At 56.6% G+C, this 18,742-nt stretch overlaps 9 protein-coding genes across 9 annotated transcripts; 5 read left to right on the top strand and 4 right to left on the bottom strand.

Annotated features, from left to right (window-relative positions):
* The first annotated feature begins 22 nt into the window (after positions 1–22).
* CDEST_01022 (uncharacterized protein) lies at positions 23–320 on the top strand. The gene has a single exon (XM_062917181.1). It carries the CDS (start codon positions 79–81, stop codon positions 268–270), a length of 192 nt encoding a protein of 63 aa, XP_062773232.1. The 5' UTR covers positions 23–78; the 3' UTR covers positions 271–320.
* A 234-nt stretch (positions 321–554) lies between these two features.
* Positions 555–1,059, top strand: CDEST_01021 (uncharacterized protein; the record flags this gene model as incomplete). Its single annotated transcript, XM_062917180.1, has 2 exons — positions 555–603; positions 653–1,059. The coding sequence occupies 2 exons, from the start codon at positions 555–557 to the stop codon at positions 1,057–1,059; spliced, it is 456 nt and encodes a 151-aa protein (XP_062773231.1).
* An 84-nt stretch (positions 1,060–1,143) lies between these two features.
* Positions 1,144–1,706, top strand: CDEST_01020 (uncharacterized protein). The gene has a single exon (XM_062917179.1). It carries the CDS (start codon positions 1,205–1,207, stop codon positions 1,586–1,588), a length of 384 nt encoding a protein of 127 aa, XP_062773230.1. The 5' UTR covers positions 1,144–1,204; the 3' UTR covers positions 1,589–1,706.
* A 270-nt stretch (positions 1,707–1,976) lies between these two features.
* CDEST_01019 (Putative mediator complex, subunit Med10) lies at positions 1,977–2,648 on the top strand. The gene is made up of 2 exons (XM_062917178.1): positions 1,977–2,146; positions 2,208–2,648. Exons 1-2 carry the CDS (start codon positions 2,107–2,109, stop codon positions 2,645–2,647), a joined length of 480 nt encoding a protein of 159 aa, XP_062773229.1. The 5' UTR covers positions 1,977–2,106; the 3' UTR covers position 2,648.
* An 8-nt stretch (positions 2,649–2,656) lies between these two features.
* CDEST_01018 (uncharacterized protein) lies at positions 2,657–3,550 on the bottom strand. The gene has a single exon (XM_062917177.1). The coding sequence runs from the start codon at positions 3,500–3,502 to the stop codon at positions 3,275–3,277; it is 228 nt and encodes a 75-aa protein (XP_062773228.1). The 5' UTR covers positions 3,503–3,550; the 3' UTR covers positions 2,657–3,274.
* A 1-nt stretch (position 3,551) lies between these two features.
* CDEST_01017 (Putative DnaJ domain, tetratricopeptide-like helical domain superfamily) lies at positions 3,552–6,589 on the bottom strand. The gene is made up of 4 exons (XM_062917176.1): positions 6,019–6,589; positions 5,144–5,934; positions 3,921–5,082; positions 3,552–3,863 (listed from the first exon to the last, which is right to left on the bottom strand). Exons 2-4 carry the CDS (start codon positions 5,802–5,804, stop codon positions 3,566–3,568), a joined length of 2,121 nt encoding a protein of 706 aa, XP_062773227.1. The 5' UTR covers positions 5,805–5,934; positions 6,019–6,589; the 3' UTR covers positions 3,552–3,565.
* Positions 6,590–8,843: 2,254 nt separating this feature from the next.
* Positions 8,844–9,778, bottom strand: CDEST_01016 (Putative EF-hand domain-containing protein; the record flags this gene model as incomplete). The annotated part of the gene is made up of 2 exons (XM_062917175.1): positions 8,844–9,259; positions 9,319–9,778. 2 exons carry the CDS (start codon positions 9,776–9,778, stop codon positions 8,844–8,846), a joined length of 876 nt encoding a protein of 291 aa, XP_062773226.1.
* A 2,013-nt stretch (positions 9,779–11,791) lies between these two features.
* CDEST_01015 (Putative arf3-interacting protein) lies at positions 11,792–14,918 on the top strand. Its single transcript, XM_062917174.1, has 3 exons — positions 11,792–12,999; positions 13,055–14,299; positions 14,353–14,918. The coding sequence occupies exons 1-3, from the start codon at positions 12,151–12,153 to the stop codon at positions 14,770–14,772; spliced, it is 2,514 nt and encodes an 837-aa protein (XP_062773225.1). The 5' UTR covers positions 11,792–12,150; the 3' UTR covers positions 14,773–14,918.
* CDEST_01014 (Putative esterase, alpha/Beta hydrolase) lies at positions 14,896–16,573 on the bottom strand. The gene is made up of 3 exons (XM_062917173.1): positions 15,628–16,573; positions 15,434–15,538; positions 14,896–15,374 (listed from the first exon to the last, which is right to left on the bottom strand). The coding sequence occupies exons 1-3, from the start codon at positions 16,312–16,314 to the stop codon at positions 15,276–15,278; spliced, it is 891 nt and encodes a 296-aa protein (XP_062773224.1). The 5' UTR covers positions 16,315–16,573; the 3' UTR covers positions 14,896–15,275.
* Positions 16,574–18,742: the final 2,169 nt, after the last annotated feature.

Below are 18,742 nucleotides of genomic sequence, written 5' to 3'. Positions count from 1 at the left end.
CATCAACCATTACTCGTTCATGTTCTATTCATTTGTTGTGCTTTGCCGCCCGACGCAGTGGATACCTTCTCCAATAGCATGGGTCCACACGCCTCGACTCCTTTTACCTGCACATTCTGCTACCGACCGTCCGATGGCCCCCCTCACGTCCTCGGTCACGAGGCGCGCCTGACCTGCTCGCCCTGCCACGCGGCGCTCATCGACCTCGCCATCTGCTGGGTCTGTGGGGAAGTTGTCTACCGCGGGGACGAGTGCGTCAGCCTGGGATAGTGCTTCTGGCACCGCCTGTGTTACGGGTGTCTATTTTGCGGGAGCAAGCTGGTGTATCGTGGCGTGCCGTTGTTGGAACTCTTCGCCGAGAATGACGATGCCGGCGGCGAAGAAGGGAGCAATCTGATACTCAGAGTTGCCGTGGCGGCTGGGAAAGGGTGCATGAGGGAGGTTGAAGTGCCGCCGCTGTGTGCTGGATGTTTCCTGGGAACGGAGGGGGAGGATGTGTTGCAGAAAGGCTTGAAGAGGATTGACGTGGCCGACGGTGGTTTGAGTCGGGCGAGATGGGATGCTGGCAAAGGCAGGGCCGGACAGCTGAGAAGGGCCCCAGCGGTAGGTCGCGAGAAATGGGTTATGAGATGGGGCTAACTCTTAGCCACAGTCCATTCGATCATTGAGTCGAGATTCATCTTCTCTCCGTCGAGCGGGAGACGGGTCGCACGACAGAGCCAGAGGGGGTCTGGCGACGCCGGTTACGGATTCTACGATATATGTCTCCATCAACGATCCTATAGGCCTACCAACCTTCAAACCAAGTCCAACGAAGCCCATACCGGTATGGATGCAGCCATTTCGCGGGCTTCCACACTCAGAAGAGAAACAAGGGGCCAGCACGCTTACTCGTCAATTCGCAAGTCTCGCGCAGACGCCGGCCACGTCGACATCAAGAACCTCGACTTTGGGATCGGCAAATTCACTTACACCGACCGACCGACCAACTACACCCCTTCGTCATTCACCGCCTTTGCAAAGCCCAACCAGTTCCCATCCCGTCTGGACGCCTACTGAGATAAGGCGTGCGCCTCCCCTTTCCTGGGTAAGCAACGAGCCCCTCAAGCGGCCCTCATCGCGCATAGCAGCCCGCCTCGAGAGGTCGGACAGGACGACCTCGTCGGGTTACATCACACCTCCTGAGACGCCCTCGGAGCAAAAGATGCGATACAAGACCCCGTCACCGCAGCTCCGTCGCGTCAGGCCCCAAAGCCCGCTGACCACGACTTACATCTCACGACGCAACGCCGTACGTCGAACGCCCCCACCTCAGTCGTCCGAGTATCTTGAGCGGTACAACCCAATTCGGTCGCCGTCGCCGCGATTGCGAACCAGGCAGCCGGTCATGGTCGATTTGGAACGAGCGAGCCGTGGAGCTGGTTCTGGACTCTCACGCGAGCCGGCTACCATAACAGACGAAAGCAGGAACAGTCAAGGACCGTATCAGAGTACGGACAGAACCCTTTCGGACGGGGCAGATTCGCCTCGAGAGATGGGAAAGAAGAAGAATATGCAAGCCTTGCGGAAATTATTTGGCGGTAGGTGAGAGCTCTCAGGCGCCTCCCGGACCCTGAACAGCCGGCTTGAGGTATCCTTATCACTAGCAGCAGTGCAGAATGCAGTAACATTTGGAATAGAAGGATAATCACCAATTGTACTCTGGCTGCTAATATGTTGACGTCGAAGATAATTCCTGTCACACACAGCCAAAAGCTGTGCATGACATGTATCCGTCAAGGGGCTCGTTAGGAAATGTGTCTTTGTCTTCCATTGTTGTTCGAGACCGGGGTGGAATAACGGACCAACGGTGACCGCGCCACCGCGGCCCCGGCCTGGGCCTGCACTTACTACCCCTGCAAGCACATGCCCCACACCCACCTCGAAAGTTGAAGGTGCCGGCGGCCCATCCCGCCGATGCTAGCCAACTTCAACCTGCCATTGATCAAAACCTCACTTTCTCAGCCTCGTCCTGCTCGTCGCAACCCGCCCACCCTCGCCTGCTGCCCTGGTTGACGCGCACAACACACATACACACACACACACACATCAAACAAAGCTAGCAAGATGGCACCCCTCGACAAACCGACTCCTGCGGAGCTGGAGCGTATGCTCTCCCCTGCCCCCCTCCCATCCCTCCATATGCTAACCCCCCAACGACCTCGCAGAGCAGCTCAAAGACACGATTCATGATCTCTACCAGATTATGGTCCAGGTCACAACCTACAACGCGACCCCATCCAACCCCTCGGGTCCGGCCCTCTCCGATTCGGTCCAGGCGCTCTCCCAGTCTTTGCAGCGCGTTCACATGACGGCCACGGCCGGCGCGCCCCCCTCGCCCGACCTGCCCGGCGCCCTGCCCAAGATCCCGCCCGAGCTCGTGCAGTACGTCGAGAATGGCCGGAACCCGGACATCTACACGCGCGAGTTCGTCGAGCTCGTCCGCCGTGGCAACCAGCTGATGAAGGGTAAGATGGGCGCCTTTGCGCAGTTCCGCGACGTGCTGGCCGACCACATGGAGAGAGGCATGCCCGAGCTGCGCGACGACGTCGCGAGGATTCTCGAGGGGACAAAGGTCGTCGGGAGCGGCAGGCCAGGGGGTGATTGAGAGGGGAGTGGGGGGGAGGGCTGCTCTCGACTTCTAGGAGTAGGTGGAGGGGACGGGTGTGTGTTTGTTTGACACACGCATGAACTGGACGGACGGAACGTTGAGATGGCCACGAGGCAGGCGGACGCAAGGGCGATCTGCAGCCCAAGGACAATGGTGTCCCAGTTCAAGGCGCGATAATTTGATACCCAGAGCCATCGTGTAGAACATGGCCAAACAACATCACGAAAAGAGATACATCTGAACGAGTCACAAACAGAAAAAGAAAAATGTTGGCCGGCGTGACGTCTCAGTGAGACTGTCACAGCTCAATTACCAACGTCAACTATGCCTAACCTCGCATATAGGAAAAGCCCACTCTGCATTCGATGAGATATGCAAGACGCCTCCTCTCCCATGCCTATCGTCCTTCTTTGTCTCTCTCTTTCGTGAATTCGGGTGATGGGAAAACTGGGTCGTGACTCTCTACCAAAACGTGAAGTGATGAAAAGAAAAGGAAAAAAAGGAGGCGGGACAAAATCGGTGTGCCTGGGTAAAACGCCGCCGGTGTGTGCCTTTTTCTGCGTGTCATACATTGTCTATCCCGAAAACAAAATCCCGGATACCAGCCAGTGTGCAGTCGAAAGCTCATTCCCCGCCGCGGAGCCGCATGCCCAGCTTCCGGGCCCCTGTGATGCAAATGTACACGAATCCCACACCTGCCGTCGCCAGTACAAGGAGCTGTAAGGGGACGAGGACCAGAGCAGCCACGATCCACACACCATACCGGCGGATCTTGCCCACAAGGCGGTCGCCTTCATCGGGACGCCGCTTCGTGTGGCTCTTCCTCGGCCCTTGGGCGAATGAGCCGCCCATGTTGCGTCCCGGCTCGGCTGGCTCGTCGTAGATATCTGCTTCGTCTTCCTCCGACTCGGATTGTCAGGTCGAGAAGTTGAAGCCGCGGCCACCGAAGCCGGCGCCACCCCCGCGGGGACGGCCCCCTCCGTCGGCGAAGTTGAAGTGTGCGCCGCCTCCACCGGGGAAACCGCCCCCGTTGAAGCCGCCGCCGCCGCCGCCGCCGAATCCACCGCCACCACCCATCATGTTGAAGAGGATCTCGGGGTCGATGCCGCCATGCATGCCACCCATGCCGCCCATACCACCCATACCGCCGCCGCCGCTGAACATGTCAGACGGGTCGACGAGGTCTTCGCCACTGTCATAACGAGCACGCTTCCTACAAAAGATTGTTAGCAACAGTCACATTTCTTTCGCCACAAAACGGTGGACCTACTGAGAGTCGCTCAGAGTCTCATAAGCTTCTCCGATGTCCTTGAAGCGCTCGGCAGCCTGCTCGTCATTGGGGTTCTTGTCCGGGTGGTGGATGATGGCAAGCTTGCGGTAGGCCTTCTTGATCTGGTTGTCGTCGGCGTCCTTCTCAACGCCGAGGATCTTGTAGTAGTCCTTGCGCTGGCTCTTCTTCAGCTCGAGCTCGGCCTTGCGCACCTCCTTTGCGATGGTACGGTCCTCAGGGTCGAGTTCTTGGATCGACTTCCACTCCCGCACGGCATCTTCCCACTTGCCTGCCTGGCCGTAAGCGTTGGCCTTGGTCTTGCGGGCCTTGAGGTACGTCGAGTCCAAGCTGATGGCGCGCTCGCAATCAGCAATGGCTCCGTCGTAATCCTTGAGTTTGATTTTGCACAGCGCTCTGTTTTGCAGAATCTTTGAGTTGGTGCCACGGTTGGTTTGGTCAACCTCGAGCGCGGCGCTGTACTTCTCGATGGCGGACTGCCAACGGCCCATTTTGTAGTCCGAATTGCCCTCCTCCTTCATGCGGTCCAGCTTCTGGACGATCCTGAGATACTTGACTGCATCCCTCATGTCGGGGTCGCAGCTGATGGCCTTGCGGAAGTGGCTGACAGCCTTGTCGTTCTCGCCCTGGGCGTACAGGGCGCGGCCTCGAAGCACCAGAGCCTCGGGATCCTGGCTGTTGCTCCTGAGCAGAGCCATTGCGAGGTTCTGGGCCTCGCCGAGGGCGTTGACGCTACCCATCTTAAGGTACGCCTCGCCCCGCATGAGTTGCCACTTGCGGGGTCTAGAGGCACCGAAACCCAGGTGACGCTCAGCCTGGTCAAGGGCATGGAGGACCATGGAGCCGGCGGTTCCGTCTCGGAGAGCGCTCTGGGCCGCGGTGACGTGCTTCAGCATTTCCTTGGCCGAAGCCTGGTCCTTGGCCGAAGGGGGAGGGTTGATGCGGCCGAAGACGAGCAGGGCCTCCTGGGGCTGACCCAAGCTGGTGTAGATGCGGGCAAGTCGGAGAAGGATCTTGGGGTTCTCGGGGTCCAGGTCGGCAGCGCGGGTGCAGTCCTCGAGGGCATACTCGTACTGGGTGTTGGACATGTAGGCGGCAGCGCGATTGCTCAGGTAGGTGGCCGAGTCGGGAACCAACTCAATAGCTGGAGTGGGCTTGTTAACTTGCAGCCTCAGGGGAGCTGGATATTCAGCAGCAACACATACCCTTGGAGTACTGGAGAATGGCATTCTTGTAATCCTTCTCCTTGAAGAACTTGTTGCCCGCAGCCTTATAGGCCTCGGCCTCATCCTCAGCGGTGGGGACTGGACTGGAGGGGTTGGACTTGTGAGGGGGAGGGGCAGGAGCATCTCCGTCACCGTTGAAATTGGTGTTGATGCCATTGGGCTTGGGAGTAGAGGAAGAGGAAGAGGGCTGGGCGGAGGTTTGCTGGGGGGCCGTAGTAGGAGTAGCAGCAGGGGCCGTCGCAGGCGATGACGGGGCTGCGCTCGACTCACGGTCGATGTCCATGGCGTTTCCACTCATGGCTGACAAGGCGGACAGTCTCTTTGCACGCTCTTCGGGAGGGAGGTTGAGAGGGTGGGAGTCAAGGTCGATTTTGCTGCTCCTGCGTGAGCCGGGGTCGGTAGGGTGGCGGCCAAAGGTGCGGGATGTGCGCGACGACTTTGTCTCCCGAGGGCCTGGGGATGCAGGCTGGGAGGATTTTTTGGTGGGGGACTTGGTCGGCGATTTGGTGGGGGATCGGGGCTTGGTTGGCGACTTCGTAGGAGAAGAGGCCTCAGAGGGGGGGAAGTAGCTCGAATCTTGGTGTTGGTCGTCGTCGTCCGGACCTTGCTTCTTGGACGATTTCTTTGCGAAGAGCTTCATTGATAAAGCAAGTACCCTCTGAGGGGAACCAAAGAATGCGCAGGCTTATTTTTTTGTTGGTTAATTAGGTAAGGGGCCTCGATGCAAGGTTATGCTTGTGCACCGGATTCCCCAAAGCGCATTAACGGGCCTAGTGAAGGAGGAATGGGTTAAAAAAAAAGATGCTCTTTTTTTCTGGGCTCAGGTGTGCCTGCCTGGTGGAAGGCAGAGGTACCTTGCTTGACTCAGCTCAGGGAATGCGGTAAGGTGCCGGTAGTGTGGGAAGAGAGTATGCTGTTGTGTTTTCTGCTTCGTCTCACAGAAATCCAAGAACAAAAAGATGAAGACTTGAAGAGGAGGATGAAGAGGAGGCAAGAGGGGCGGGAGGAGCAGAGAGAGAAGTCGGACAGCTCTCAGGAAGCAAAGGTCTGAAAGTTAAGGAAGGTAAGGGCGGATGGGGGAGGAAAAGAGGAAGGAAGTCCAGGCCGCTACTGCGAAGAGGAGGCTCGGCCAGAGGAAACACAGCCCATCGGAGTGGACACTGGAGGGGGATGGGATGCAGCCGGCTGGAGGAGGCAGGGTGAGCGAGAAAGCAAAAAGTATTCGTAAGGCAAATCAATGGGTGAGGGAGGAGGGGACAAGCTCTCCAGCGGCGGACGAGGAGGAGGCAAGCAGAGCCTGACAGGGTAGCAACAGCAGCAAGCAAGCAGGTAGGTAAGAGGGAAGTCAGTAAGAGGAATATCTCTAGATGTGAATTGCACAAAGTTGCTGCTTTCTGTTGCTGGCATTTCTCGGTGGCCCAAGGCATGGACAGATGGGAATACCAAAAAAAAAATCACCCAAACAACTAGCGAGGCGAGTGCGAGAGCCTTGCTACTCGCCCAGGGAACAGCCACACTCTTCGACGATTTATCAGCTGTGCACAAATCCTCCCCATCTCTCTTCTTGCTTTTCCCGCCTGCCTAGGCCTGGGTCTGCGCCTATAGGTTACGGGGGAGGAAGACAGAGACTGGGTGACTGGACAGGGGCCCTGTTGATGCTGCCCATGTGCTGCTGGGCTGGGCTCGGCTAGGCGTGCGTGATGTGGGAAGTGCGTCAACCAGCCCATACGACTACAATACGAGACGTAGCGTGGAGAAAAGTACCACGTATCTATGTCCAAGAGTTGGTCCTGAAGAACCTGTCCCAGGAGAGACAGAGGAGGAGGAGGCTACATCGTGGGCCTACGGCAACGGGAAGCTTGAGCAAGTCTCATTACCTACTGGGAGGATGGTACGCAGTCATCAGCAGAATCGGCTACCGGCCAACAAGTTGTGGTATCGTATACATGTAGAGGCGCCTGTGCCAACGTCTTCGTCAGATGTAGCCGGGACCGAGTCGAGTCGCCCGCCCGCTCACACTATCACCCCCACAGGAAGCTTGTCCAAACGGCCCAGTCCCGTCTCCCGATGACTACTGGCAGCCGCCGGGGAGCCAATGGCAACCTCGAAGCCGCTACTTGTTTACCTTGATACCTGCACAACGGTGGATGGACGACGAGATCGACAGACGACCGCCACTGATTGTGGTTTGTTGTTGCTGTCACTGTCTGTCTCGGCTTGTCTCCTAGCCACCTGATTTTCACACACACACACACACACACACACACATTTCCTCTCAGCGGTCAATGGAGCACCACGCAGATGTTAGACAGGCCTACCCGTGCTTCACCAACCCAGAACTAGATGAGGATGATGTAGAATCTTGGTTTGCAATAGAGAGGAGCTCAGCTTAGGGGGTCACCATCTCCAGCTCCAAACTCCAGAGCACCATCACGTCAAGTTTTGTTTGCCGGACGTCGAGCTGTTGTGCCGTGTTAATCAAAGGTGGCGACGCAGTTTAAGTTTGAAGACACAGACCGTTAAGAGGCGGTAGAGAACGCAGGGCGCCAAAAAAGCCAATTGCTCCCAGTCCGATGTTCGGTACAGGTAACAGACTGAATCGGCATACCGAGGCGTTTGCAACAAACGACTATTGTCTCTTCCCGTTCGCTGCATCCCAGCGGGCCGGTTCGAGAAGGTTCGGTGGAGCCTTTCCTGGACCCCTGCAGCCACACCCAATCAGAATCAACCACCGCCAGGTATCACGCTCTGGAGTCCGCCGAACCGCCCGAACGCTGTGTTGCTGTCCATAATGCCACACAACCTGTGTCACTGCCAATGCTTGTGTTGAAGGTGTGGCAAGAGGTCCCTGAAGTCTTCCAGCGATAGCTCGCGCGGCGGCGACACTACCACCAGCAAGGAACGGACCCATGTCCCAGTCCACTGCGGCACTGCCGCCCGCCCCGTGGAATATGTGCGCTGCACTGCGGGTGCGAGCGCAGGCTGCAGACGCTGGAGGGAGGATGGGGGCCCTTGTTGATTTGCAGCTCCCAGCCTCCTGCAGACCGAACCGGTGGCATCACCATGCCGTCGTTCACAGATTTGCCCACCAACCGAGAGTCTCATTTTGACAAGAGACCACACGAGACCCAAGAACACCGCGGGGCCGCATCCATGTAGCCTAATAGAAGTCATGTGAAAAAATAAAAGCAAACATAAAATTATGTATGCACTGCCCTTGGCGGCTTGTTTCCCCAGCCTTCCGTACTGTTCAAATTGCCATGCACGTATCTTGAATACACTAGGTACTCGGAGTCAAGAACACAGAGTCGACTTCGAGAGGAGTCTGGCCCCCACCCTGTCGTGTCGTGATCTCCGCCCGCCGTCTCCCGATCGCGTTTTCTGTCACCCTGCGTACCGGCGGCAGCGCGTTGCTGATTTCCCAAACGAACCGGCCCTCTTGGCAGAAGAATGCGGCTGTGAAACTGAAGCGAGATTATACCTGACACCCCCGTGATCCAGCGTCCCTTCTATGAGTAAAAGTACAATCATGTCCGAATGTGTTCGTCAATCCTCGTTTCCGTTTAAGTGTGTTCGTTCCCCCGTCCCCACAGGCGCCGCTATCACATGTCGTCACACCCAATTTCCCATACGCCGGATACCTGCCTCGTTTGTTTTGTTTACTGGACCCGAGTCAACCTCAATCTTCAGATCCCTCGGCCGACGCCGCTTCTGACGCCGTGTTGGTCCCCATGATGGAGTTGACGAAGTCTTGATATCTGAAGACCTCACGACGGTTGCCCAGCCCGCCCTGCATGTTGCGGTTGAACGCCCTTCTGCCTGTGAATCCCTCAATCACCTTTTCGACCTCGGCCTCCGTCAATGGTCGCTCGCCGGGCTCCGGAGCCGTGTGCAGTAGTGCATCCCGCAGCTCGGCGAGGTCTATCTGCCCACTGTCGTCGTCGTCGAATGCAGAAAATGCCGAAAGAAGCTCGGACTGAGGCGATAATGATGCTAACATGGTTGCCAGGGAGTTGAGGAAGGCGGCCATTGTCATCGTTTGAGGCGTTGATGGAGGGAAGAATTGTGACACATCCGATGCGCTGGACGGCAGGCCTAGGTACGAGTTAGGTCAGTCGCGTCTAAGTCTTTGTTACGCGAATAGACATCCATACCCAGCTGGTTGAGCATGTCCGCTACATCTTCCCTGTTGATGATGCCGTCACTGTCACGATCCAGGACTTCAAAGCCTTCTCGGAGCTGCCTGACTTGGGCAGGCTGCAGATGCGAGAGTGCATTCCCGTGGCTTATTGTCTTCTTCAGACCCGGCCGGAGCGGCTGTGGCGAGGCCATCGTGGTCTCAGCAGTCGGGGTTCGCACTCGAGGCGTGCGGCTGTCGGCCGTGTTGGTCGGCGTGGTTGGGTTGCCGAAGCGGCCGTTGTTGGTTGCGTATGATGCTTTCGTCGGCGACCCAAAGGGCGTCACTTGGGTCGAGGGCTGTCGCACTGCTGATGGTGATGCTGGAGATTCTGGTCTTCTAAACGGAGAGCTGCGAGGAGAGCCATGAGGCCCTAGTGGAGAAGGTTTGTAGCCAGCGGGCATTGCCTGTTGTGGGTTCTTCAGGTCAAAATTCATGCGATTTCTTGAGAGATTTTGACGATCCGCACGCGAAATGGGCCCTAGCCTACCATATCGAAGGGGAATTAGGGGCGGGAACAGATGTGGGTGGGAAATAGGGAATGCCTTGCGCTGGATCTGTGATGACAGTGCACCCACTTCGCGCCAAAGTTCCGTAAACAATTCGAGAAATATGGGCAGTCCAAGAGACAACGCCAAGTGAGTCGTCAGAGAGGCAGCGATGATACGGCAAAAGAAGAAATGATCAGAGAGTAAGAGCCGCGTTTTCGACGTCAGACTGTAGTCCTAACAAAAGCTTTAAGAGTCGGACTCGAGTTGGCGTTGCGGTTCAACTTGTGGAAAGGGCTGCTTCAGAGACACGGAAGTCAACAACGGGGTTTGGGGGGTTCTGAAAGTAAACACAGGCGCCGTGACAACGGCAGCCTTGTATCCCCTTCCCATCCGTGCACGATGACAGGCTTCCGATGTGGGGTTGAGGGGAGCGGTGGTTCGTGGCTGGTGCGTGGCTGGTGTGTGTGTCATACATGTGTCTCGCCGTGTCAGCTGCCAAAATACTTCTTCCCCAGCCACAAGGGTTTCATGTAAGGACCCTAGACGCTAAGTACACTTTAGGTTACGTGCGACAGCTTGGACCACTATACTCTCAAAAAGGGAATGCAGGGAGGGACAAGGAAAGTGGAGAGGAACGTGGAAAGGGGAAGGGGAAGGAGGGGGGACAAAAAGGGGCCCCTGAGGGAGCTGCCGCGAACCCAAAAAAGATAAATATATTATGAGGGAAAGCCAAGCAAGAAGGAGGGGATGGGGCGCACGACCTGGTACCCAGGTAAGAAATGAGCCAAGAGGATCTCAATAATGGGGAACACCTGAATCCGAGATCATCACTGTGCTGTACGCATTCGTCGATCCGAACGCTTTCTCGCAGACACTGCCCACTTGCTCACGGATACTGATGCCACAAGTCCACGCTGCTTGTTAGCCGCTTGTTGGCCTGCCCGTCAATCTGTCTCTTTGTCCACCTCTGGGCTGTGTCTCCCTGGGCCGACGGACTGAGACTGACAGACAACATCGACTAGCCCGACTAGTTCTTGTTTCCACGTCTGTGTGTCCATCAACTGGCCCTTGCTTTCCCCGAAGTGCGCGCTGAAGAGTTCTGAGTCCGAATCTCTTCGTAACCATCCGCCGCTTTACTCGTCACCTCTCCTTAGCTCCGAGCGGCACGCGGAGGACCCCCAGCAGATTGGGAGCAACCAACCAGAGGTCCATTTCGCGACAATCCTTTCAGGGGTAGACATCCCTCTATCTCAATCCGACGCCCTGTCTGGCCGAAAGAGGTGCGTGTACCTTGCTTCGGCAGTGCGCCTTCGCTGAGTATCATCCCAGGTGGTGGGGGATCGAACTGGATTGCACAATTTTAAAATAAAAAGGGTGGGAGGAAAAGAAGCACTACGTTTTAAGCCATCCCCTGTCAGGAGCTCACATGGGTTTGGAGCTCCAGAAAGGCCTACATGGCCAAACCTACACTATCACGATGCTTGAAGGTTCAGGAGAGCGAGGAGAGCAAAGAGGCCAAACCAAACGTCGTAGCAGATCATGTCTCGGTGGTTTGCTCTTCCACGCATTGACGCTTTTTGATTTGTCCCAGACAGGAATTTCCTTCTCTACCACCTCCAATTCCCGAGGGTGCGATCCTGTTTCCGCTTGTTGGCAAAGACTGGTTTCTGTCAGTCAGTCGCCTGCATCTGACGTTTCGAAGAGCGCATTCGGCAATCGTCTGAGAGCGCCTCCACGCGCCACCCTGGGCTTGAATACGGATACTTACGCATACCTAGGTAGGTACATTGGGATACCGCTCCGGGACGGCTTTGCACGCCTGCAACTAGGTACCTAACCAACTGCAGCTAACAAAGTACGTACCGCGCCGTCGCGCTGCCTTCGTCCCCTCCCTTGTACCTCCCCCCCATCACATCCACCGTCGCCCGCCCTCCCTATCTCGCATCCTGCATCCTAAGCCAACGCATCGCATTTGGCTACTTCCAGGACTTTTTGCCTGACAGCCGACAACCTTCACGATTCCCGACAACGACAACATTGAAGATTTACCGCAGTCCTCGGTGACCCCTTCATGTCGCATCCTCGCCGTTGAATGTTCCTAGCCCCGGGTCATTAACCTTCTCTGACAGGCCCCCGCAAGGCCTCCCAACGTCGCATTTCTCGATCGGAGACAACTTAACTTTGCTGCACCTCCCCGAACGGACCTCTCGACTGCATCTGACTCTGAATGGCTCTGGCTACCGGCAGCTTGCGCAACGCCTTGAGCCCCCCATTGACCAACCTGATCGACTCCGCAATTTAAGCATTACTTCCTCAGCATGGCTTCAACCCAAACTGCCTTGCCGTTCCTCACGCGCAACTATTCCAACACCCAAACGCAATATCCCCCACCCAACGGCCCCTGGCCCAGTCGTCGGACCTCGCTCTCCAGTTTCCCGGCTTCGAGATCCCCTTCATCAATGTCCAATACGTCTCGCCCGTCGCGATCCCCTCAGCCGCCTCCCATCGTCGAGACGGACCGTTCCTCGAACCCGAGCTCCAAGTCCAAGACGCCCTCTACCGGCGTGTCGTCACAACACTCGTCGCTGTCCGCCCCGAGGCGCTACAACCCCGACGCGCACCCCTCTCGCAAGCTACGCTCACAGTACCCGCGTGGGTCCACCGAGAACCATGTCGAATATATCTTGGTCGCTTCTTTCGATATTGACCGCGGCCCGGTGATGGAGCACCAGTACCCCGTCTCCATCACCGGCGACGAGCACATGCTGGCAGAGCTCATGTTACCCGACCAGGCGCACGTTCGAAATCAGGACTGGACCATCTTCTTCTTGCACAAAGATACCAGTCAGGAGGAGGAGGATGAGGAACGCAAAGCAAAAGAGGCCAGGAAAAAAAGGAGGAGGCGCTTGCGCAACCGAGCTGCCGGGATCATTGACGAAGAAGACGACGGCGAGGACCTGGACGACGATGAAGAGGGGGAACTGGATGACCTGGACGAGAATGACGATTCTGAGTCGGACGATGGTGAGCCCGAAGGAGGAGAAGGGCCGCCTCTGATCTACGTGTTGAACTTGGTCAACACGAAACAGGACAAAACGGTCAAGAGAGGCGCTGTTGTGAAAGCGATGGCAATCTGCACCAGACATCCATTTCTGCACATATACAAGGTGGGTCAACATCTCTCCCCTTTATTCTCTTGCTCCGCCCACTCATATACCACAGCCCCTTTTGCTGCTGGCGCTAGACGAGTACTTCAAGGCGCCAGTACCAGAGACGCTGGCTATGCTGTACGATGCCGTCAACGCCATGGACCTGTCTCTTATGCCGAAACTCAGCCTGCTTGAACGGCATCTGCTATTAGCCAGTGACAACAAGGACCTGTTTGTGGAGAAGTTTGAACAGATGATTCAGATGCGGATAGCCGAGGATCGCGGCGAGCACCTTGTTGACCAGCCCTTTGATGCAAGCAGGGATCCACCAAAGTTGCCCGGTGTTTCGAGAGCAGGGACAAAAGCCCATGTCGAAGGAGCTTCGCAATACTCGGTCCCACGAGACACACACGAGTTTGAAAGTAAAGTCATGTACAAGGGCATTCCGATTCCTATCAAGGTGCCTGTTGCCGTCATGCCAGAAACCGTGGGCGACTTCTCTTTGATTAAGCTCATCCAGAAGTTTTCCGAGTCTCAAGGAAAAGCGCCACAGCCGTTCCCCTTGCATCCGCAGTTGACGACAAATGGCCCGAATACACACCCCATCATCGTATTGGCCAATGCGTTGCTGACGCAGAAGCGGGTGATCTTCCTGGGACACAACATGCCTTCGGGCGAGGTTGCGGAGGCGGTCTTGGCGGTATGCGCCTTGGCATCCGGTGGTATACTCAGGGGCTTCACGCGGCACGCCTTCCCCTACACCGATCTGACCAAGATTGATGATCTTCTTAACGTGCCCGGATTCATCGCCGGCGTCACAAATCCAACTTTCGAACTGCATCCCGAATGGTGGGACGTATTGTGTGACTTGCCCACAGGGCGAGTCAAGATCAGCAGCAAGATCGACCCGGCACCCACAACTGAAGGGATGGTCTACTTTCAACAACATAACCCGTCATATGCTGGGCTCGTTGGGGGCACCTCTAAGGTCGCGGCCGAGAGCGATCTCACGGGAGACGCAGCTTTCATGCAGGATATCTTGCGGAGCATCGCTGCCAGGCATGGCGAAAGAGTGATTCGAGCCAAGTGGCGAGACTGGGTGATTAGGTTCACCAGAGTCGCAGCCGCTTTCGAGGAGAGCGTTTATGGCGCGAGTGCGCTTTACATTGGCGGCGACGAGATGGAAATGGGCCCGGTAGGCGTCAATGGGCACGGCTACGTGTGGCCTGACGAGCAGTCCAAGTCCAAGGAACTTGCGGGCAATGTGACGAGGATCGAAGGATGGAGAAACACGAGGAGCTACTACAGCTTCATCCAAGTAAGCAACAAGCACCGTCAGCCGGTGCTGGGTGTTGATACTGACATTCTCAGGATCTCGCACTGATGTACACGATACGGCCACTTAAAGGCCTCGACCTGCATCATATGCACGACCGGCTACGGACGCAGCGGCTGAATCCAATGCAAAGCAAGGAAATCTACATGACGTTTTCCAAATACGTCCACTCCTACGACGAGATTTGCTTACTACTGAGTGTAGCGCCAGAATCGCACGCCGGTTTGTTCTATGTCGCGCTCGGTCTTTTCCACAAAGACCGCGACGTGCGATTTAAGACGGCCGACCTGCTGGAGCGCATCGGTGAGCACGAGGCGGGTCAGCATTGGTGGAAGGCACTCAGCCGGTTCGAAAAACTGGCGTACAACCGTATACGCAGGGAGCTGGACGCGGAGATGCGTGCGAAGCTCGAAAAGGAGGGCCTGAGTCCCGAGGTGGAGAAACGGGTCAGCTAGACGCTTTCACTCACCTCTTTGGCTGTACTCTTCTGAATATCCTCTGTAACGACGGACGCTCTCTTTCACCCGGCACTGGCGTTTCTGCTCGGTATTCATGTAACCGCAACGTGTGTTGCACACAAAAAGGGGTGGTTGTGGGGGTGGGGGGAATGGCTGCATTTGTTTTTTACTTCACGAAGGTCATGATGGAAATGGGCGGATGAACGTCGATTACAGTTCTCAAATTTCAAGAATCTCAGCAGCAGCAGCAGCAGCATATTACTCAAAAAACCAACCAACCAACCTTGGACTGTGCGCAGCGCACGAGAGATACTGGGCTCTCTCTCCCCCCCTCTCTTTACTCTCTGTTCACACACAACCGCATGGTATCCCGTCTCCTTCGACTTCGAACTTGGCACACGATCCCAACCACTGCTCAACAACGGCAACGACAACGACAACGACAACGACGTCAACATTAACATTTACTTGGTTTACAGTCTAATGTTCCGGCCTTGGAGTCAGGCGGAGGGGGCGTTACCGAGACCCAGGTGCTTGGCGGCGTGATCTACGTGGTCCTTGGCGAAGGAGGCCATGAAGAAGTAGGAGTGATCGTAGCCCTTGGTTACCGTCAGCTTTCCCCGTCCCTCCCTGTCTCACGTATAGAGGCGCGACTTACGTAGTGGTATCTCAGGCTCAGGCCCTCGAGGTTCTTCTCCTTGACGACCTTTTCAAAGTTCTCGGGCAGCAGCTGCTTCTGTATGTAGAAGTTGTCACCAAGGCCCTGTGATGGTGAAGGTGGTTATTGTCAGCTTCTGGAAGTCGACGCAGCATGTGGTATTCAGCCAGTGGGGAAGCTCTCTTTCAACTTACGACGTCAATGAGGGCGTTCAGGGGGCCGTAGCTCCAGTTCTTGACAAGCTCGGTCGAGTCGTGCTTGGCCCACTCGGCGCGGTCATCGCCGAGGTAGCCGGTGAAGGCCTTCTCGCCCCAGGGGCACTTGGAGGGGTTGGCGATTGGGGCGAAGGCGCTGACGCTGCGGTACATGCCCGGGTGGCGCAGGTAAAGCGACAGGGCGCCGTGACCGCCCATGGAGTGGCCGGTGATGGAGACCCGAGAGCGGTCGAGCTTGCCAGCGAACTCACGGAAGAGCAGCTCGGGCAGCTCCTTTGTGATGTAGGTCTCCATGCGATAGTTCTGGCGGAAAGGCTCGCGGGTGGCGTCGACGTAGAAGGAGGCGGCCTCGCCGAAGTCCCACGAGTCGCGCTCTCCGGGCAGGTCGAGGCCACGGGGGGAGGTATCCGGGTAGACGACGGCAAGGCCGCGGGCCGAAGCCTGGGCCTGGAAGAAGCCCTTCTCGGTGCAATTGTCCGGGGTGCAAGTCAGACCGGAGAGGTAGAAGAGGACGGGCACGGCGCGGGTGGTGCACTGGGGCGGCAGGTAGATGTTGACGGCCATATCGGTGCCGGTGGTGGACGACTTATGGGAGAGCTTGAGGAGCTGGCCACCGAAGGAGGTGATGGTGGCCTTGGTCTGGAACGCGGCGGCGGCGGCGGCCATTGTTGCAGTTGTTCTCTCTGGGGGTATCGCTTGTGGGAATGGAAGGGTATAATGCTTTTGAACCGAGAAGAAGCAGAGGCCAAAGACGTGGAGAGAGAGAGGGTAATAGGGGGAAAGATGATGGTGGAAGAAGAGTAGAACGGGTAGGAATTATTCTATGGTTGCAGAAGCAGAGGAAGAAGAGGAGGAGAGGGCTTGGGTATCAAGGAGAAGGGCGGCATCCATGGAGTCTAATAAATAACAACCCCGAGTTAAGTCCATTGAGATCAGATCGGAGAAGTGGAGGACGAGGGACATGATGGGCTTGGCTCTCTGGATGGATGGGCTGTATCCTTTTCCCCCCTTGTCCCGGCGTCTCGAATCTGCCATTGACCGTTGTCCCTGGTCGTGATGATGCCAATTTTACCCCACCATAGGCGGCCGGGATGGAGAACAACCCCTCCTCGAAAGTCTGTCTCTTCTAAAGACCGAATAGCTTGGAAGGAAGGGGGGGCGTGTAATGTGCCGAAGATGGTAAAGCTACCCGGCAAGGTAGATAGGTACCTGGGAGGGACAGCACGAAAGCTGTCGCAAGGTCCAGTTCATGTTTGTAATGCCGTTCGAGGGGCGGTCTTGTCGCTCATGCTGCAACAAACCCCGCATTGTCGCGCGGGACCAGTGAAGTTGAGAGCTGCTGGGCATTAGCTGGTAAGGTGGGGGGTGCGTCATCGGAGGGCAATGCCCAGCACTGGCTAGGTACCTAAGGTGTAAGCAAGTGGTAGGTGTACCTTGCCGGGAACGTATCCGCTGGAGCTTGCTGACTGGATCCAGAAGTAACAGCTCCCTTCCCGGCCAACTTGCGCGTAACTACTAGTAAGCCCCAACTTAACCTCCCACCATTTCCCATAGACCAAAACTCATGCCCATTATGCAATGCCGAGCACATGGCAATCTTCTTTCCAGTACTTTTCGCTAACCACAACCTCGTTCCTCCCTCTTGCCCACCACACTTATGCTTCCTTTCCTGCGAACATCCCCGGGACCGGGCGTCCAGAGCGCGGAAACTCTAAGTCCCGACCCAAGGCATTGAAACTCAGTGCCGCTGTTTGGTGTTCAGCACCCCCCCCCCCCCCCTTTCATCCTAGCATTGTTCAACATGCCAACGGCCACTTTGCTTTTCCTGGGGATTGATTGACAAGGCATGAGGTTTCTATTCGACATGACCGCACTCTCGAGTATTGAAGTTTCTTGAAGCTACTTTGACAGGATGAAAGCTATTATCACCGTCACGTAGGCACCGTCGGGTTGCAGGTCCTCCGACACACAGCTTACCCGTGATATCATACTGGCGACAGTCCACCTGGAGTGGTGGTTTCACGCAAGTTTATCGACATCTGAGCCAACGAAGCGCGACAACACGAGTTCAACAGATCGGAGGGTCTCTGCATTCAAGGCGAGCGACACAACGCGCTGCTGACCGTTCGACCAGTGGGAGTCGCAGCGACAAGAGCCGCTGCCGCCAGGCGCATGTTTGCACCCGAGAGATTCATGCTTTCGTGTCACAGAAACAGCAGTCGAGATGGGCTTGAGAGGTCCGAGGCCGTCGCGTGCGTCCATTCATTGATTCTTGAACGACAGCAAGGAAGCGAGGCAGAGTCCGTAAGCACTCGAATGTCAGACTAGATAGAGAACGATCCAGTCCGTGTTCGGACGAGCAGGACGAGCCCCGGGCGGGCAATGCCCGTCCTTAGCAACACTGACAGACAGAAGAAGGGAACTCATTGTGGCCAACTTTGGCTGGCTTGTTCGAGTCAAGGCGACCAAGACATTTCGAAAATGGTGAGAGAGACGACTGCAAGATGCAACGTTCGATCCGCGTTCGATCTTTTGAACAATCATGAACTTGAGCGACCGGGGCGGCGTATGTTAGAGAAGTCTCTGTAAGGTTGTCCGAACTTTCACGCCGATAGCTGTCGTTGCCGGTTCAACCTTCCACTCGGAACTAGTGTGGCTGGCATTCTACACCAGCAAAGCTGTTAGGACAGTTGGTTGCCTGGCCTGGGACATGACCAAGGCCAAAACTGCTTCATTTGCGAAACAGCACTGTGGGAGAGCTGGAATTGACGGGCATGAAGCATGAAGCCGCCTTGAAAAACAAACATTGAACTTGGCACAACCTGCGCCCGTTGCGTTGGGCTCTGGTTCGTCGCCTCAATGGAAGACCAGCGACGAACCGGAGGAAAAGGGGGGCCGCTCGGGCGACAGGCCGCATTGTGGCACCCCCGTGTGTTTGCCCATGACGGCAAGAACGTTATGCCCGGACGGCCGGCTTGCCCGGCTCTCGATGGTGCCGGGTTGTTCCTTGTGGGCTGGAAGTTGGGAGTTGAGACATCGGGCGCTCGGGGAGCATTGTCGCATACACGCCGGAAGAAACTCCGCAGCGACCACA

Source organism: Colletotrichum destructivum, chromosome 1 (assembly GCF_034447905.1).
Source record: "Colletotrichum destructivum chromosome 1, complete sequence".
Lineage (NCBI taxonomy): Eukaryota > Fungi > Ascomycota > Sordariomycetes > Glomerellales > Glomerellaceae > Colletotrichum > Colletotrichum destructivum.
The sequence above is the reverse complement of the archived record's forward strand: the minus strand, read 5'-3'. Positions and strand labels throughout refer to the sequence as shown.

Excerpts from the sequence above, each read along its gene's own strand:
- CDEST_01022 (XM_062917181.1), top strand. The coding sequence starts at position 79 with ATGGGTCCACACGCCTCGACTCCTTTTACCTGCACATTCTGCTACCGA.
- CDEST_01017 (XM_062917176.1), bottom strand. The coding sequence starts at position 5,804 with ATGAAGCTCTTCGCAAAGAAATCGTCCAAGAAGCAAGGTCCGGACGAC. Across the intron at positions 5,083-5,143 it reads CATTCTCCAGTACTCCAAGG|CTATTGAGTTGGTTCCCGAC; the intron begins GTATGTGTTGCT and ends AGCCCACTCCAG. Across the intron at positions 3,864-3,920 it reads GAGACTCTGAGCGACTCTCA|GAAGCGTGCTCGTTATGACA; the intron begins GTAGGTCCACCG and ends AATCTTTTGTAG.
- CDEST_01020 (XM_062917179.1), top strand. The coding sequence starts at position 1,205 with ATGCGATACAAGACCCCGTCACCGCAGCTCCGTCGCGTCAGGCCCCAA.
- CDEST_01015 (XM_062917174.1), top strand. The coding sequence starts at position 12,151 with ATGGCTTCAACCCAAACTGCCTTGCCGTTCCTCACGCGCAACTATTCC. Across the intron at positions 13,000-13,054 it reads CATTTCTGCACATATACAAG|CCCCTTTTGCTGCTGGCGCT; the intron begins GTGGGTCAACAT and ends CATATACCACAG. Across the intron at positions 14,300-14,352 it reads GCTACTACAGCTTCATCCAA|GATCTCGCACTGATGTACAC; the intron begins GTAAGCAACAAG and ends TGACATTCTCAG.
- CDEST_01014 (XM_062917173.1), bottom strand. The coding sequence starts at position 16,314 with ATGGCCGCCGCCGCCGCCGCGTTCCAGACCAAGGCCACCATCACCTCC. Across the intron at positions 15,539-15,627 it reads TGAACGCCCTCATTGACGTC|GGCCTTGGTGACAACTTCTA; the intron begins GTAAGTTGAAAG and ends TCACCATCACAG. Across the intron at positions 15,375-15,433 it reads TGAGCCTGAGATACCACTAC|GGCTACGATCACTCCTACTT; the intron begins GTAAGTCGCGCC and ends ACGGTAACCAAG.
- CDEST_01018 (XM_062917177.1), bottom strand. The coding sequence starts at position 3,502 with ATGGGCGGCTCATTCGCCCAAGGGCCGAGGAAGAGCCACACGAAGCGG.
- CDEST_01019 (XM_062917178.1), top strand. The coding sequence starts at position 2,107 with ATGGCACCCCTCGACAAACCGACTCCTGCGGAGCTGGAGC. Across the intron at positions 2,147-2,207 it reads GACTCCTGCGGAGCTGGAGC|AGCAGCTCAAAGACACGATT; the intron begins GTATGCTCTCCC and ends ACGACCTCGCAG.